The 17,476-nt window shown below is 35.4% G+C and overlaps 1 protein-coding gene across 11 annotated transcripts in view; it reads right to left on the bottom strand.

Annotated features, from left to right (window-relative positions):
• The window catches only part of tcf7 (transcription factor 7), a 57,287-nt gene that overhangs the window by 22,575 nt on the left and 17,236 nt on the right, over positions 1-17,476 (bottom strand). For all 11 annotated transcript variants that reach the window (XM_058757716.1, XM_058757717.1, XM_058757715.1 and 8 more), the window contains exon 4: positions 6,288-6,402. In XM_058757716.1, the coding sequence (XP_058613699.1) occupies positions 6,288-6,402 (115 nt within the window). The remainder of the gene's footprint in view (positions 1-6,287; positions 6,403-17,476) is intronic.

Below are 17,476 nucleotides of genomic sequence, written 5' to 3' on the forward strand. Positions count from 1 at the left end.
ATACAGCCTAATGTAATTTCCCCAAATTATATTTTTCCTCTTATTTTTAATAGTTTAAATTAATTTAATTTGCAAAAAGCATGTCTAATCAATTGATAAAAAAACAAACAAAAAAAAAACATTAATGACAATTCAACAAATTATTATTAACAAAAATAGAACCATATGATGTTTTATTTATTTATTACAAATTATGCTGTGTTTTAATTTGTCTGGATTTATGGTTTAATGCACATTTATTATCAAAAAACTTGGTAATAAAATAAATGTATAAAACATTAACAACTAACATTTTAAAATGCAATCAAATGAAAATGTAATAATTCCTTTGATTTTTGGCCGTTTAAATTAAAACATGGAACAAAAATTGTGTGAGATTCCTTAAAATTTTTAATTATTCCATCATTTTCCCTTTGAGAAGTACAGTCTACTGCACAACAGTAATGCATTTTGACTTGTATTTTGGCGGGTTGCTGTGAAGAGCTTGGAGTTTTAGTGTGTATTCGATGGTAGTTGTTGATGGTAAGAAATTGTGAAATGTTGCTGAAGTGACTCTGGAGATGAAGTTCATGTGTTCACGTTGTCATATATTGAGAAATCCTGTGCCATTCTGTGCATTATACTGTAAATGCCATTTTTTTTATGACTGGATTCAGCATCACGGAAATCACAGAGTCCTACTCTTGGGTGATTTTAGTTATAAAGAGCATTCAGAAGCAGCCCAGATCTCTCTTTACTTCAGGAACCTCTTATAAAACCACTCTTTCATATCTTCAGGACACTTTCAGTTATGATTAATAAAAGCATCAACAGATGTTTCTCCAAAAATGCCTCATTATTAGAAATGGAAATGGCAGCTAGATGAGTCAGTAGCTGCCATACAGTAAGAGCGCAGAGCAGCTCATATTGAGATCTCTGACATTTGATTGGCATTTTGGCAAATCTGAGCACACTTTGAGACATTGTTGAGACGTCTTCTGAAGCTCTAGAGGAGATTACAGAGGCTTGATTTAATTGCAATGCCGTCTGGGTTTCTTCTGAACAGAATATGCACGTCGTCTGCAGGTAAAACCATCTTGATGGCATTCTGTGATTTTATAATTGTAAAAAACAACAAAGCAGCAGCGTCACTGTGTTTTTCTGCAGGAAGTCATTTGTCAGCAGCACCCCGCAGTTAAGAGCGACCCCGAGCAACCTGTGTTTGCTGAAGAATGCTGCATGATGACTGTAATTTGCATTTGCTCTGGGCCTGTTTGTGAAGTGAACCCTCAATAAACCTGCCATGCTGGAATGTGACTGAGTCAATGGGCTCTATACCTGAGAACCTGCAGCTCACGCTTCTCTCCAAAACCTCTTCAAGACAAAAGCTGCTTTCTAAACGCATCTTATTGTGAACGATTCGTCCGTGTCTGTTCTTCACAGTTCATGAAAACATCATTTTTATATCAAAATGTCAGATCTGGATCTACTTATGGCTTCTCATCCGTCACTACTTCAGGTTTATCTTGACTTTAAAGCAATTAAGCACGGCCCATTACTGTATTTAACATTTTATTTAATTATTCGAGCAAATTAAACAAATAATTGTATATATGGATACATATATAAATGAAAAAGTCACTTTAGAGCTCAATATTTATAAAATTAGGTTAACAAACTTTTAGAGAACTGCGGAATAATAATGACAATAAGATGAACTGAAATATCTAAATGTAATGCACTAAATTTCATATTAAAATATAAATGCGAATTAAACTGGCCAACATTTATATATCATGTTTAATGTATGAATAATTTATGCTAAAATGACATGTATTTTTTAAACTACATGTACAGCAGTTACAGTGTTATGATTGTGCTTTAAAAAAGAAAAAAGAAAAAGAAAAAAGTCTCTTCTGCTCACCAAAGCTGCATTTGTGTGCTCAAAAATACAATAAAAACAGTAATATTGTAAAAAAAACTATTATAATTTAAAATAACTGTTTTCTATGTGAATGTATTGTGAGATATAATTTATTTCTGTTTTGCAAAGCTGAATCTTCAGCATCATAACTCCAGTCTTCAGTGTCACATTATTCTTCTGAAATCATTGCTCAGTTATTATTGGTACTAATGGTATTAATCATGCTTTTGCTGGTAAAACATTTTCTGAAGACTGGAGCAATGTCGCTGAAAACCCAGCGTCATTATAGGAAAGAGTTTTAAAATATATTGTAATAATATTTCAGACTTTTCATTTATGAATCATAATGTTTCCAAACTTTTGACAAATACAGTAAATGTTTTTTTAATTTTAATTTTAACCCCTCTGCAGCATGTGTGAATCCTCTCTGATAGCACACAACCCCAGTTACTGGTCATGACTGCAAGTTAACATTTCTTATAATAACTCATTTTCAAAACAAGCCGTCAAAACATTCCCAGCGCAGCCGACAGAAGGTAAAATGAGCAATTCTTGATGGAAAACATGAACGGCAAACGGGCTGCCTTTAAAACAAGCTTTTCAATATAAGACACGATCCACTGCGCGAAAGTGAAACCGATCAAACCGATGCCTGAGATGACTGGACCGCAAGCGAAGAGAAAACACCATCAAGATATCAAACAAAGTACAGTAAAATGTAAACCCTTCACATACAGTAAGTGGCAGAGGTTCAAACGTTCACTATTTGTGCTCCACCGTGTACTTTACCTGGATGTACTGTCATGACACATTTCAGACGCGCGTCAACATTGTCACGGTGGTTGAGTCTGGCACAGTTCACTGATTTACACACACAATGATGTGAACTGACATGAGGACAGGTGTCTGACCACAGTCCAGCCCATCAACCTCCTCAAACAGGCCTTAAAGGGGTCATGAACTGCCTCTGTTTTTTATTTTGTACTGTTCTCTGAGGTCCACTGATAATGTTAGAATCTGGCCGGGGTTAAACAGAGTGATGTAGAATCGGTGGGCGGAGCTAAACAGGCAGTGATGTTGAATAGGTGGGCGGGGCTAAACAGGCAGTGCTGTGGAATCGGTGGGCGGGGCTTAACAGGCAGTGATGTAGAATCGGTGGGCAGAGCTAAACAGGCAGTGATGTTGAATAGGTGGGCGGGGCTAAACAGGCAGTGCTGTGGAATCGGTGGGCGGGGCTTAACAGGCAGTGATGTAGAATCTGGCGGGGGCTAAACAGAGTGATGTAGAATTGGTGGGCGGAGCTAAACAGGCAGTGATGTAGAAGCAGGCGTTGATCAACTTCTGCGGAGGCAGACTGGCTTCAATATAAGCTGATTTTAGACTAACAACAAAGTTTTGAGTTCTGAAACTTACAGGATGTTTTTATAGTACAATGACCTCTTATACGTCAAAAGATCAAGGGAATTTTGGTTTCTCATTTCATGACCCCTTTAAACTACAGATAATGGGAAATATGCCAGCATCTGTCAACAATCAATTTCAAAGTTATTAAGAAGGTGCAATGAACTCATTGCTGTAGTAAAGATGGGTGAAGACACCCATGACTAGACGACTAGTCATTCAACAAACTAGGCCAGGTTTGCTTATGTGTTTTTGTGTTATCATATGAGATACATCAGGCTTTTATGGCTCATGTATTATGATATAGTGAGAATATGGAAGAAAAACAGCTTAGTTTTATTCAGAGAATCAAAAAAAAAAAAAAATGCAATTTGGTGCAGATGCTGATATTTATGTGGACAAAGAGTGATGAAATTCTGATGCTTGTAATGTAAATCAATGACATCTTTATAACAGTATAGCAGATACTTACATAAAATGATATAAATATCAGTCGTCACTCTATATCTCCAATAATATGTCTCAGTGAGATGTTATTTAGTGCTTAGTTTGATGATCAAGGCTTTAGAAATTTGTGTATCAAACATGACATGAAGTATACTGTAAAGTATATTAACTGTTGCCGCATTAAAGGAATCGTTCATCCACAACTGAACACTGCCATCACTCACAAAATGCAAAAGATATTTCTGAGGACTCTTTAAGGAGCTCTTGTTTTATAATAACAGCTCATGTTGAGCAAAAACACCATAATAGTAGAAGTAGGTGGGTTTGTGATTCAGCGAAGGGGAAGATTATCAGTGAACAATGACTCAAATGCAGGTCTGTTCCTCACACAAAGCATCATGTGACTTCAGAAAAAATATGGTGTAGACATTTATAATTGAGGCTGTTTAATGTGTTCATTTGGTGTGATTAATGCTGATGAACTTGACGCAGGAAGACTGACTGACTGTGTGATCCAAGATATGAGGGCAAAAAATTATATTTTTATATTTATTGTCTGTTTTTGCTTAGTTTCACAAATGCCACAACTTTTCTCTGAGTCTCTGAGAAACACAGTGGTGATTCATTACTGAATGAATCAATTGAAACAAGTGAGCCAATGATTCACTGACTCATTCATAAAGACAGTCACCTGCTTCATTCTGGAGTGAATCAGCTGTTTGAAGGAATTGGTTGAATGAATGAATGATTGAATGAAGTTGCTGCCACCTACTGGCAGTTTTAATTGCATATTGAGAGAAAATTTTCATCCTCTTTTTTTAAGCCCAAACAACTAATGCCCATTTATTATCATTATTTATGATAGTGATTCATTATCATTATTGATTGAATCAAAATATGTCTTTATAAAGCTACTTTCTGTAAGGCAGTGTAGGTGATTTGGTTCAAAAACATTTTTCGTTATGCTTTTTGAAAGTCTCTTCACATCCCGATAGAAATCACTACGTTTTCTAAATATATTTATATGTATTTATATTGTCTGTGGAAGGCGTAGGACTATAAAATGTTCATCCAATCATATCTCTCGGTCCGAGGGCTCTGATTGGCTGTCTTACCTTCCTGTCAGCGTATGCATTTGCATACCTCCACGCACCCTGTTCACACAGATGTGATTCGTCATCAGCACGCTCGTTACTGCAGAGCGAGCGAGAATGGCAGCGTTATTATTGTAATATTACGCGCTTTGTACTGTAATGTTTTCTCACCGGTGAACGAGACATGAGGCAATCTGACAGCGTTGACGTCGTCTCTCATGGTGTCGCTGGTTAGCCTCTGGTCTGTCTGTGTTTTGGAGGAGGCGTGGCTTTGGAGACTGATTTGCAGTGAGGGTGGGATCTTATGCTTTCAAAGCTAGCTTGCTATTGCTAGCCTCTCTGAAATCACCTACCCCACCTTTAACACTTTGCTCATTTAACACAATAATCACTTTAAATAATGATGCTTTCGGGGGGTAACTTTTCAGCCAAAACTGACGTGCGGTTAATTTGATTATTTAATGTAAATAATTAGATTAAAATTTTTAATTGCTCAACAGCCCTATTTATAATAAATATTAATAATGCCATTATTGCAGTTTTCTTCTTTTCTTCACTGTAAAAAGTGATAAGTTGACTTAACTTGAAAAAACTGAGGAAACCTGTTGCCTTAAAAAGATTAAGTAAATAATAATTTTAAAAAATTCACAATTCACTTAACTTATTTTTTTTTAATGATTATTTACTTAAAAATGAAGGCAACGGGTTTCCTCAATTTTTTTAAGTTAGGTCAACTTATCACTTTTTTCAGTGATATGAACCCTAGTAAAAAATTAATATATTTAAAATACATTTATTTCATACTAAGTATAGTTCAAATCTATTAACATATCTACTCACATATCGCTCGAGACTTACTGATATAAAAATGATGATTCAACTTTATTTGGAGTACTACTTGTGCACAATGCACATTTCTTAAAATTAAGCCTAAAATGTGTTTTAATGTCACTATTGATGAGGATTGTATGATCTTTGAATAATATCAGACTTTAAATGCAAGATGTTTAAAGTGTACCTGAAGTATACTTGCAAATAGCTACACTTTAGCACAATCAGATATACTTCAGTATACCTTTAGATGGACCTCAGCACTACTTTTGCATTATTAAAGTGCATTATGCAAAAAATGAGCTGTTTCAATTTAGCAGACTTATTAAGTAAGTATACCAGATTAGTACACCAAAATTACAATTGCAGGGTATTTTTATTAAGCACATAAATATGTATTTGTAGCATACTTAGCATGAAATAAATGTATTTCAACTACATTTTAGTATGTAACCATATTGCAAAACACCTTTTTTTGTGTTCCACTGACAAACTGCAGCTCATGGGTTTGGATGGACATCGTGAGAAAATAACAACACTGGTGTGTGTGTGTTAGCTATTTTACTGCTTTGAACGCAGCTCATCCAGTGAGATTTTAGATCATGCGTTACCTGGTTTCTGGCTGACGTCTGTGGGAATGTGTGGAGGACTGGGGTTGAAGTGATCGTACGGCAGCAGCGGCGTCAGAGGATGCATCCCCTGCTGGACCACCGACACTTTGTTGGACTGCAAGAAACACACACACACACACACACAATAAGATGTTGGTCAGTTGAAGTCTGATGCTTGAAAGCGGCATGCAAGCGTGTCAGATGTTGAATACATTTGCTGAAGGAATCAATGGGAAGGAGCCATTTGATCGATACGCCTTTGATGATCAAGGCCAGCAGCACAAGAGCTTGTTTGCTTTCATGTCTGTGTTTACAAATGGCCTTCAATAACTCATGTGAAATCCAGTTTGCTAATGCTAACAGCATGTTGTTTGACACGATGTGTCATGGCGGTTGCATGGCTGGAAGTAGCTGCATTTCTTGGCCAAACTTCTGACTGCTGTGCCTTTCATACGAGCGTCTTTTCATCTGTGCACATGTGTGAGAGACTTTCAGACTGCGTTTCCTACAGAATTTGACAGATTTGCCACGTGTGGCCACATATACATGCAAAGTCCATTTTCTCCTTTCTTCATAATGGGTGCTCGCCATTAACCACCTGTAATCAAACCCAGGGATTAAAGCCACAAAAAGAAATCTTCTGGCTGATAAATATTTTCAAGCTATCCTGCCATTTCATTTCAATACTCGAGACCCATAGCATTTTCTATGGCCAATGTTCAATCTGTTTTCAATCTATGAAATAAAACTGCTTTTTGCAATGCTTTTAGTCAACCAAACAAATAATCAACCATCTACTTTTTAGTGCATTTTTAGTGTTTTGTTTTAAGTGAACCTCTTAACACTTAAAGAACAAAAAGTGTAATTCTTGTGCAAAAGTCTCTAGAGTGCTTGGCTACACCATTATTGCAAGTCATTGCTCTTGATATTGTAATAATGATTATTACTGTTTATTAATAAAATGCATTTAAAATGTTTGGGGGGAAAAGGCACATCATTATATTGTAGGCTATATTGTACGTTTTTATGTATCATAAAATCAAGACTTCACGTTGGTTACCTTACCAGCATGAAAAATAAAACAGCGAATAAAGCGAGCAAAAAACACTGAAGCGCTCAATGACATTCCCGTTACAATCAATGAAGCAGTGTACACTGGAGAACCAATCTCTTTGTCTTTTATGATGACAGACTTCACTAAAGTGCAGAATTTAGACAGAACTCTAAACACCTCTGATTGGCTCGACATCGATGTGTGTGATTGGTTATAATGCTCAACGCTGCACAAAAACAATTGGTTAAAAATGTGTGCAACATAAGCAGATCTAAATGTAATACTGCAATCAACACTTTGATTCACGTTTCTCTTTAATGGCTATTTAGTTTATTTAGCATTTTTTTGCCCCAGTATCTTAACTTTGGGAGGCATTTCTGTTCATCTAGGTGCCGTTTTTGCCCCAAGCACCTGTTTATCTCATACATGGCCATAGTGACTGAGAACTTTAACTTTGCACATCTCGATCCACTAAAGAATTGATTTCATAAATGCACACTTACACTGAGATAAAACACTGCAAATTTTTGCATCTTAAAAAGACAAAAACAAGTCTTGCTGAGGGGATTCCAGTGTTCATTTCCTGATGAACGACACTGTATTTTCCCCACACAAGTATAAATTAATTCACTGCAATGAGTCCAGTGTTCATATGGCATCAAACGAGCATGGCTATTATATATCAGAGCACAAAATCTATTTGCATGTGGTTCTTTCCTTTTATCCGCCGTTTCTTTGAACGACAATGCAGGCATGACTTGTTCTGAGGGTTCGGTCCTTTAATACTGACCACTGATGGACACGACGACCCGTGGGCTCCTCGGGTCTCAAACGCCGTCCCGTCTAATGTATTCTTTGCTTTAAAAATCTAAGTGCTTTTTTGAAGCGGAAATTAGAGGACCTTTTGGAAGCGAGCGCTTTGAGTGTTACGTCTTTAATCTCCTGTATGAGCACTGATGTGTTTGACGCATCTGAATGGGGTGCGATCATTTTACACGCTTTATGTTGCCATTGATGTGGTCAAGAACGCTGAATCAGATGAACCTTTGGTCTCTATGATAATGCTTCGAGGAAGTATATTTAGGAGTGGTGTAGTACTCGGAACAACCCAATAGAAAAACCATAACACACAATACACCATATGCATGAACATCCCTAAACAAAAGAAAGTTATTTTAGCTTTACTGTGCTAGGGTCCAAATAATGTTCTTACCATTACAAGCAGAATTGAAAAATGAGCATTCATTTCATATTTTATCAGCTACAGGACGCTCATGTTCTCCAAAGAGCACTCATTAACTTGCACTCCATTAGCCACCTACAAACCTAGAGACACCAGAACGCTTATGCATCCTAAAACTGTTTATTTCCAGGTTTAAATGAAAAACTATCTCATCGTGATATTTTAAACTAACACAGTGATGCAACAAAATTAATTTTTTACCAAAACTGAAATTAAAGTTTTCATGTAAATAAAAACGGAAACTGAAAATAAAGTTTATTTAAAAATTGTATTAAAAAAATTATTTAATATTTATTTTAAAAAAATTATTTAATAAAAACGCACATTAGGCAACTTTCTAATGATATAATTGTTTCTGTTCCCATTCATTGTTGTAATATAAACACATGAACTGTGGCTGTAATAAAAACTACAAAAATACAGATATTGCTATAGAAATATAATGAATATGTGGTGCATATCGCAAAGTGCTCCTCTCTGGAATTATTCATTTCTAGTTGATTAACATTGCATTGCATTTAGCATTGCATGACATTGTTTAGAAGCTGTTTAACCGATGTCTTTCTGTGGTTGAAACAATGATTGCATGAGATATGATACTAAGCTGTACAGATTATTTCAACATAAGCACAAATCTCACAGCGATAATTGGATGGCAGGCAGACTACAAATAATATTTCGTGATGTTTTGTTCACACACAAACAGAAAACACAACAGACTAAAAGACTAATGCTTGAGATTTAAGAATCTATATATAGTTTCATCTAAAAGAAGATCAATTAAAGAGACAGTTCACCCGAAAATGAAAATTGTCATCATTTACTCACCTGTATGAGTCTCTTTCTTCTGTCGAACACAAAAGTTGTTCAGCTGGTCCCCACTGACTTCTATAGTGTGAAAAAAAATACTATGGAAGTCAATGGCTACCGTCAGCTGTTTGGTTGCCAGCATTCTTCAAAATATCTTCCTTTGTGTTCAAAAGAAGAAAGAAACTCGTACAGGTTTGGAACAATGTGAGACAATTTAGATTTTTGGCTGAACTATGCCTTTAAGACCCAGAAATCAATATTGTTTACAGCTGGCATGTTGACCTGTTGTAGTTTATCCACGATGTGTCACGAAACACAGTCGAACACGACATCAGAGAAACACTAATTAAACATCTCTGTTTCTGTCAATGATTCTGGCCCTCCAAAAATTTTGGGTTGCATCACCACATTAGAGGATGCATTGATTCTACCCACCATCCGCATGAAGACAACATGACAGTGAGATGCACGAGTTTCCACAAGCATCAGATCTTTTTTAGTCATTCTTTCAGATACCGGACACATGAATGAAGAGCAACATGAGATGAACACTTTGAGAAAGTCGTTTCGATCCTCAAACTGTGGAGAGACAGCGAGAGGCTCTCGTCTGTGCTTCAGATTACTGTAACTGAGAAAAAACTCCATTTCCTGACTGAGTGAAAGTGAGATGAGCAAAATTTCCACAGTGGTCTTTAAAGGCTGTTCATCTATTCCTGTTGTCTTGAGGGTAAATGTGTGTGGGTTTATTAGAATCGAGGTCAATTTCATTTCGATGCCTCTTAAAGCATCCGTGAAGAGACTAAAATCAGACAAGAGCTTATTGTGATGCTGCTGGAGCTACGTTATGCCTGACACCACGTCTCCCCGTGGCACCGCGCCGCAATCTGGAAATAATTCTGCCAGATCTGTGAGATGGGGAAAATGAGTGCCACTTAGTTGGAGGTTTGAGCAACTTCAAAGGAGACGCAGACATAACAACAGAGGCACGTTTAAACACACTCAACCCCCAGCCGCCGGCCGCCGGCCCCCTCCGTCAACATGAAGAGACCGAGACCTCTGGCTTCATCTCATAACTGCTCATGCATATTATTATTTGCCAGACTTGTAGTGATATGTGCCTGCTTGCAACTTTCGGAAAGTCTCTAAAAATCCAAAACACAAATGGTGTCATTATCATTTATCTCTATTTACATGCATGCTTTTAATCATCAATGCCAAGTTTATTAGACAGCTAGATTAGGAGGCACTGTAAAACAAGTCTTGATTATCTGCTCAATATTGTTCTCTCTTTGTTTGTGCACAGTCCAAAAAGTGCAATGAATTTAATCACTGCAGCAATTCAGCTTATGTTTTCAATGCAATACGTTGTCATTTTTTACAGAGTAGACTAAAGCTTACACACACACACACGCTTATTCTAACTGACATCTAACTGGGGAAATTACATAGACGTCTATTGTTTTTATAAACACTATGACCTAACCCTAACAGAACACGTTTACATCTTTACAATAAAAAAACAACAACTGTATTTATTTGTATACTGTTTTTATGAATGAGGACATCCACAAAAGGAAGTTTTGTCAAGTTTAGCTCAATTCTTGTTACCGTACAAAAGTTTAGGGGTTTGTAAATTTTCCTTTTTGTTTTTTTTAGTAATTTTTATTCGGGAAAGATGTGTTAAATTGATAAAAAGTGATAGTAAAGACTTATATTGTCAGAAAAGATTTCTATTTTTAATAAATGCTGTTTTTTAAAACTTTTTATTCATCAAAGAATCCTGAAAAAAAGTATCACGGGTTCCAAATAAAAAATAAAAAATTAAGCATCACAACTGTTTCCAACACTGATAATAAATCAGCATATTAGAATGATTTCTGAAGGATCACGTGACACTTAAGACTGGAGAAATGATGCTGAAAATACAGCTTTGATCACAGAAATAAATTACAGTTTAAAATATATTAAAATAGAAAACCGGTAACAATATTATGATGATGTATATGTTTATATATGATTAAAGTAAGTAAACACACACGCACGCACACACCAATATTAAATGTATTAATAGGGAAATTGTGTAAAAGTCTGAGCATAAACATAATTGCGCAATAATCTATTGGCAGCAACAATCTGGTTCTGTGTGTGATGAAGTCCATCTTCATACAACAGAAATGAAGATATAATGACTTCAATTATGCACTCTTCAAAATAATTTAATAAAACTTAGCTTGCTAAAACCAGATGACTGATAAAGTGCCAACAAACAAAGAAGAGCTTGTTCATTACAGCGTGACGCTTCGAAGCAATAACTCTGAGAAACCGTCTTGTTTACAAAGTACGAGACGACATGAAGACAAATAACTGCACACAGACCCACAAGTGTCCCAATCCTATCAAAAACACTCCCTTCCCTGTGCCATAAAACAACTCCACGATTGTTTGTCCTGCGGTTTGGAGGAATCTGACACAAGTACGTTTTGAATGGAGCATTATTATTGAAATAAATCACAAAAACACAGTCACATTAAAACAAATCACTTTAAAACCAGACAAAAGCATTTATGGAAAAGCCAAATAAAAACAACAAAACAAACAGACCGTAAATAAAGAAGAAACACTCTTGAAACCTTAGCACATCAAACGCAGATGATAATAAAGCTAAACCTAACACAATAAAGTCGAGACTTGGTTATTCAAACTGAAACTTGACTTTATGAAACGCTTTGAATTTGCCGGGTATTTCTGAAGCTGGCCTCGGTGCCAGAGGGAAACACCTCGCCAGAGCAAAAAAACCCATCTCGACACTCAATATTACTTGGAAATGCAGAAAAAAAATGAATTTGCTTACGCATAGACATGTGTTAAAAATGTTCGTGACAAAAGTGATGATTGAAATAGTCTACGGGGTATTTCTCTAGGTTTTTTTGAGGAGGTTTTATATTTACAGTAGGCTGAAAACAAAGCAAAATCTCTTGACCTGAACTGACATTTTCGTAAGAATGAATTTCTTAAAAAATGTTTCCTTGAGATATTTTGTAAGAAAATACTTTGAATTAAAATAACTGCAAATACCGTCAGACTTGCCTTAAATCCCCAAAGGTGAGATGTTTCAAGTATTAAGCATTGCAACATTAAAAATAAGAAAATATTTGAGAAGCATTTCTGGTAACACATTATAATGCATAATACAAGTAGTTTTAATGCATTAATTATGCCTTATAATGCACTGCATGATCTCACGAGTAACCACAGTTATAATACTCATCTATTCATTTTTAGACCTTTATAAAGTATAATGCATTAAAACAATTCAAATATTTTAATAACAATTATTTATGAAAACATACAATGCATTTCAACTTAGACTATGAATACTTCATAATGCATTATAAATAAGGGCTTCAAATAAAGTGCCACCAAATTTCCTGTTGCAGAAGAAAAGCGATAAAGCTTGCAAGGACTGTCCATTTAGCAGGTTAATGAGACAACAAAAACAACACTATGTTTCCCATCACTATCGGTTACTCTTCATTTTGATCCTCTGCCACCGATTCTTGATTTTTTTCACAGCCCAAATCGCTCGAATGCGCATCACGTCATAATTACAGCTTCATGATCTCGTGCGCTGGAGCTTCCCAAGGCGTCACGAGACCCGTGGCTGTTTGGACTTATCGTACACACACCTTTCCTTCACAGCTCTGTTGCCAGCAGTTACGATGATGATAATTACAGCATCACAACAGCGCAGTAGTCACAGATGAAAGAGACCAGAGATTCTACGAGTTGAGGTGAGGCAGACGGGAACTGTTGGTGGTAATGCCTCTGGGAACAGGAGTGTGTGTGTGTGTGTGTGTGTGTGTGTGTGTGGGGAAGTGTCATTGGACGGCTCTTTACTAATGGCTACAACATCAAAGGCTTGAGCCTGAAGAAGGACGGGGGGGAAGTGTGAGACTAACACCTAATACACCCTCAAAACACAGAGAAACAGCAAAGTTTTAACACTGAACTCAGACGAGGTTATCACACTCCATCCATACATTCAGCATATCATACTGCAATCATAAACATTAAACTTCCTCTTTCTGGTTCACGTCACTTACACCTTCTCATAAACAAATGTGCACTTGTAGTACACTTCAAATCTTAAGTTTATTTTTTAAAGAACTGTACTTGCAGATAATATAATATTGATGAAAACAAAGCCTCCTGTTGTCAACAACGATATTCAAAAGCTCCATGATTTTCCCAGTTGTTCATGATTTATAAGATTTTTCTTTAAAATATTTGTATTCAATTCATACCCAATGAAATATTGGAGCCTGGCAAAACTAGAAATATATATAATTTTTATTTAATTCATACACAAAATATTTTAGAACTTGGCAAAACTAGAAAGATTTTTTTTATGCCAAATAAAACTTTTTAAAATTAGAAACAAATACTTTTTTTTATTTTTCTCAGTTTATACCCCATAAAATAATTTTGAGCTTGGCAAAACTAAAAACATTTGATTATAATTTTGACTGCAGCGTTACATTTACAATATTTACAAAATCTAAATAACTAATTAATAACAAAATTTTTATAATCTTAAAATATGACATTAAAGTATATTTTAGTTAAATGCTTTCAGTACATTCAACAGTACACCTGAACCATATTTCAAAGACAATACAAGTAATTATGAAATTACATAAAAAGATGTACTGAAGTCCTACTTAAGAGGGTTAAAGTGCATTTAATATAAACGTAAACTATAACACATTTTCATTGAATTGAAAAACAAGATGCAATAAAGTTTCTGAAAACATAACATTCAGTTCACACTTCAGTATGTTCTTTTAAAGCAAATTATTTCCATAATTATTACTCAATTTAAAAGTAGGGATGCATCGATCCGATACTCAGTATCGGTATCGGCTCCGATATTGGCATTTTCTGCGGATCAGGTCCCAAATCCCATTTTGTGCGTATACTGTTGTGTTACTGTTGAGCCCCAAAACATTCTAAAGCACCATAAAGATTTCGTGCACTAGTTTTCTGAAGCTGTTCCATAGTTTAATGTGAGGTACAGATGAATATTTAAGTCGTTAAATTCAAGTTGACGTGAACTCTTCTCTCCTGTCTGTCATCCTCCATTCAGCGTTCAAACTGCGTGACGCGTTCGGTTACGACAGTCAAGACGACGAAACTCTCTCCAAGAGCGCACAGTAACTGAGGTCTAAAACTGTTAAAAGAAAAGGCTCAATAAACTATTGCACAGATTTAATATACTATGCATCAGTATCTCTTTTCTTTGTTGCTTTTCGCTTTGTGCCGCTCTGTGTTGGAGCCTTTCGTATTATAATATTTTTGCGCAATCAAAGATTATTAATAGTCTTTCTTGTTCTGTCCTATCTATCATATGTTACTGCCTTCTTTACTGTGTTATACATTTAAAACAAATGTCTTTTAATTTTATAGTATATATTTATGAATATATTTGCTTGTTTTTCATGAATGTATTTTACAACAATACAAAGAGCAATGTGTAACATTTTACCAGATTTAGTCTTGCACTTATTAACTTTTATTTGTTCTCCACTAAATAATGTTATTTCACTAAATGATTCGATTTTATAAAATGAATGTGTGCCCATAATTTTTCTAGAGTATCTTTTGCTGCTGAATTATCCTCTAACCTAGTTTATAATAGTATTTTTGTCATGTTTATATATTTTTTCATTTGTCATTTTTCATTAAAATGAATCGGTATCGGTAGATACTCAGAATTATCGGATCAGATCGGTTCTGGAAAAATGGTATCGTTGCATCCCTTTCTCAAGGGCCTGATCATTGATCTTACTAGTACTTCAGATACACAATCGAGACAAAAGCTGTCGATCAATCTTACATTCAAACAAACAGTGTTCAACAACCATGGGACTGGATTTCATCCGAGGGGAAATTATCGGCTTGACAAAACATCCATTACAGAAAAATACAGGCAACAAGTTTAGACACCAGTTCTCACTATTAACTAATTGTTTATTAGCATGCATATTACTAGCATATGGGCTGTTTATTAGTACTCAAAGCACATATTAATGTCATATTCTGCATGAGCATATTTTAGATCCCTTAATCCACCCATTGCTAAGTATTAATAAGCAGCAAAATTCTGAGAATTGGACTTTAAAGTGTGACCAAAATAAAAAGTTACATACTGTATATAACTGTGCTCCTAGCTCTTTTTGATGTGCAAACCTGTAACAAGCATTATGAAGAGACACCAATGAACGCTTGAGACATTAGAGCAAGTTATGAGTGTATTTCCAGCTGTCATGTTTTCAAAGCTCATGAAACTCAAGACCAGAGGGGTCAGAATAGGACTTGTGTCGTTCGCAAAATCCTATGCAAAAACAAGGCTGCTTTGATTGTCACAGAGCGAAATCATATTTTCAAGATGGAATCATGAGGAATGTGGTTTGAGCGTGGAAGAGACAGATCTGTTGAAATCAGAGAGCAGCACAGCCTCAAATATGCATGGACGGGGGAACCAGGCCCTTTCATGTAGTAATTTATTCCCTCTGATTAATTCACGTCGCTCTACTGGATGCCACCCGCTGGGATGGGCCCTCGCACCCCACACAACACGGCCCCGTTCCCATGGCTACGGCAGCCTGTGGGGTCCGTCCTCAAACCTGAGCTCAGTGACACCAGGAGCGTGCAGGAGTCACTGCAGACCGCTGCGACCATCGCAACCTTTCCCACTCCTGCAGCTTTCACAAGGACCATCACTAGCCCAGCTGTCCGTGATTTACTGGATAAGGATTTTTTACAAATATTTTACTCAATTTATACCCAGTACAATACTCAGTAACACTTTATTTTAGGGTCTCTTAACTAGTTGCTAATTAGCATGCATATTAATAGAATATTAGCCATTTATTAGTAGCAATTAAGCACATATTAATGCCTTAATCTACATGACCTTATTCTACATCCCTAATCCTACCCAATACCTAAACTTAACAACTACCGCACTAACTATTAATAAGCAGCAAATTAGAAATGTATTGAGGGAAAAGTCGTAGTTAATAGTTCATAAGTGGTCCCTATTCTAAAGGGAATATACTCTTGAGCTGGGCAAAGCATTTTTTTTTAATCAATTTATACCTTTTTTTATTTATTGGAAAAAAAATAACAAATAGATACAAATTCAATTTAAATTTAAACCCAATAAAATATATCAGATTTTGGACAAACTACAAAGACATGATTTTGTTTTAACCAATTTATACCTAATAAAATATTTCAGAGCTTGGCTTACTTGTTTTTTTTTTTAAGACTCCAACAGGTTTCACAAGGACCATGACTTGCCCAGCTGTCCATGATTTACAGGATAACAATTTTAAAAAAATATTTTATTCAATTTATACCCAATAAAGTACTTCTGAGCTAGGCAAAGCATTTTTTAAAATCAATTTATACCTGATAAATTATTTTTAAAATTTGGAAAAAAATATAAACAAATCCAATTTAAATTTAAACCTGATAAAAAAAAAAAAAGAGGGCTTGAACAAACTATAAATCTATGATTTTTTTAAAACCAATTTATACCTAATAAAATATTATGATAAGGATTTTAAAAAATATATATATATATTTTACTCAAATTATACACAACGAAATATTTTGGAGCTTGGCAGAACTAGAAACTTTTTTTTTTACTCAGTTTATACCCAATAAAATACCTTTGAGCTGGGCAAAACTAGAGGCATTTGTTCAAATCTATTTATATTTAAACCTGATAAAATATTTAAGAGCTCGTAAAGAACCTTTAAAGGGGCTTAACAGGTTCTTTGTACGTCAGCGGTGCTATATAGCACCTTAATCACCCCAAAGAACCGCTGAAGCACCAAGATTTGGTGCTATACAGCACCAAAAGTGGTTCCCCTATGATTACACGCCAAAGAACCACTTTTATAGCACCATTTTTTTTGAGTGTAATATATATATATATATATATATATATATATATATATATATATATATTTGTTTAAAACCTTAAACATAATTTAAAAAAATCAATTTACA

The sequence above is a fragment of the Onychostoma macrolepis genome, chromosome 21 (genome assembly GCF_012432095.1).
Source record: "Onychostoma macrolepis isolate SWU-2019 chromosome 21, ASM1243209v1, whole genome shotgun sequence".
Lineage (NCBI taxonomy): Eukaryota > Metazoa > Chordata > Actinopteri > Cypriniformes > Cyprinidae > Onychostoma > Onychostoma macrolepis.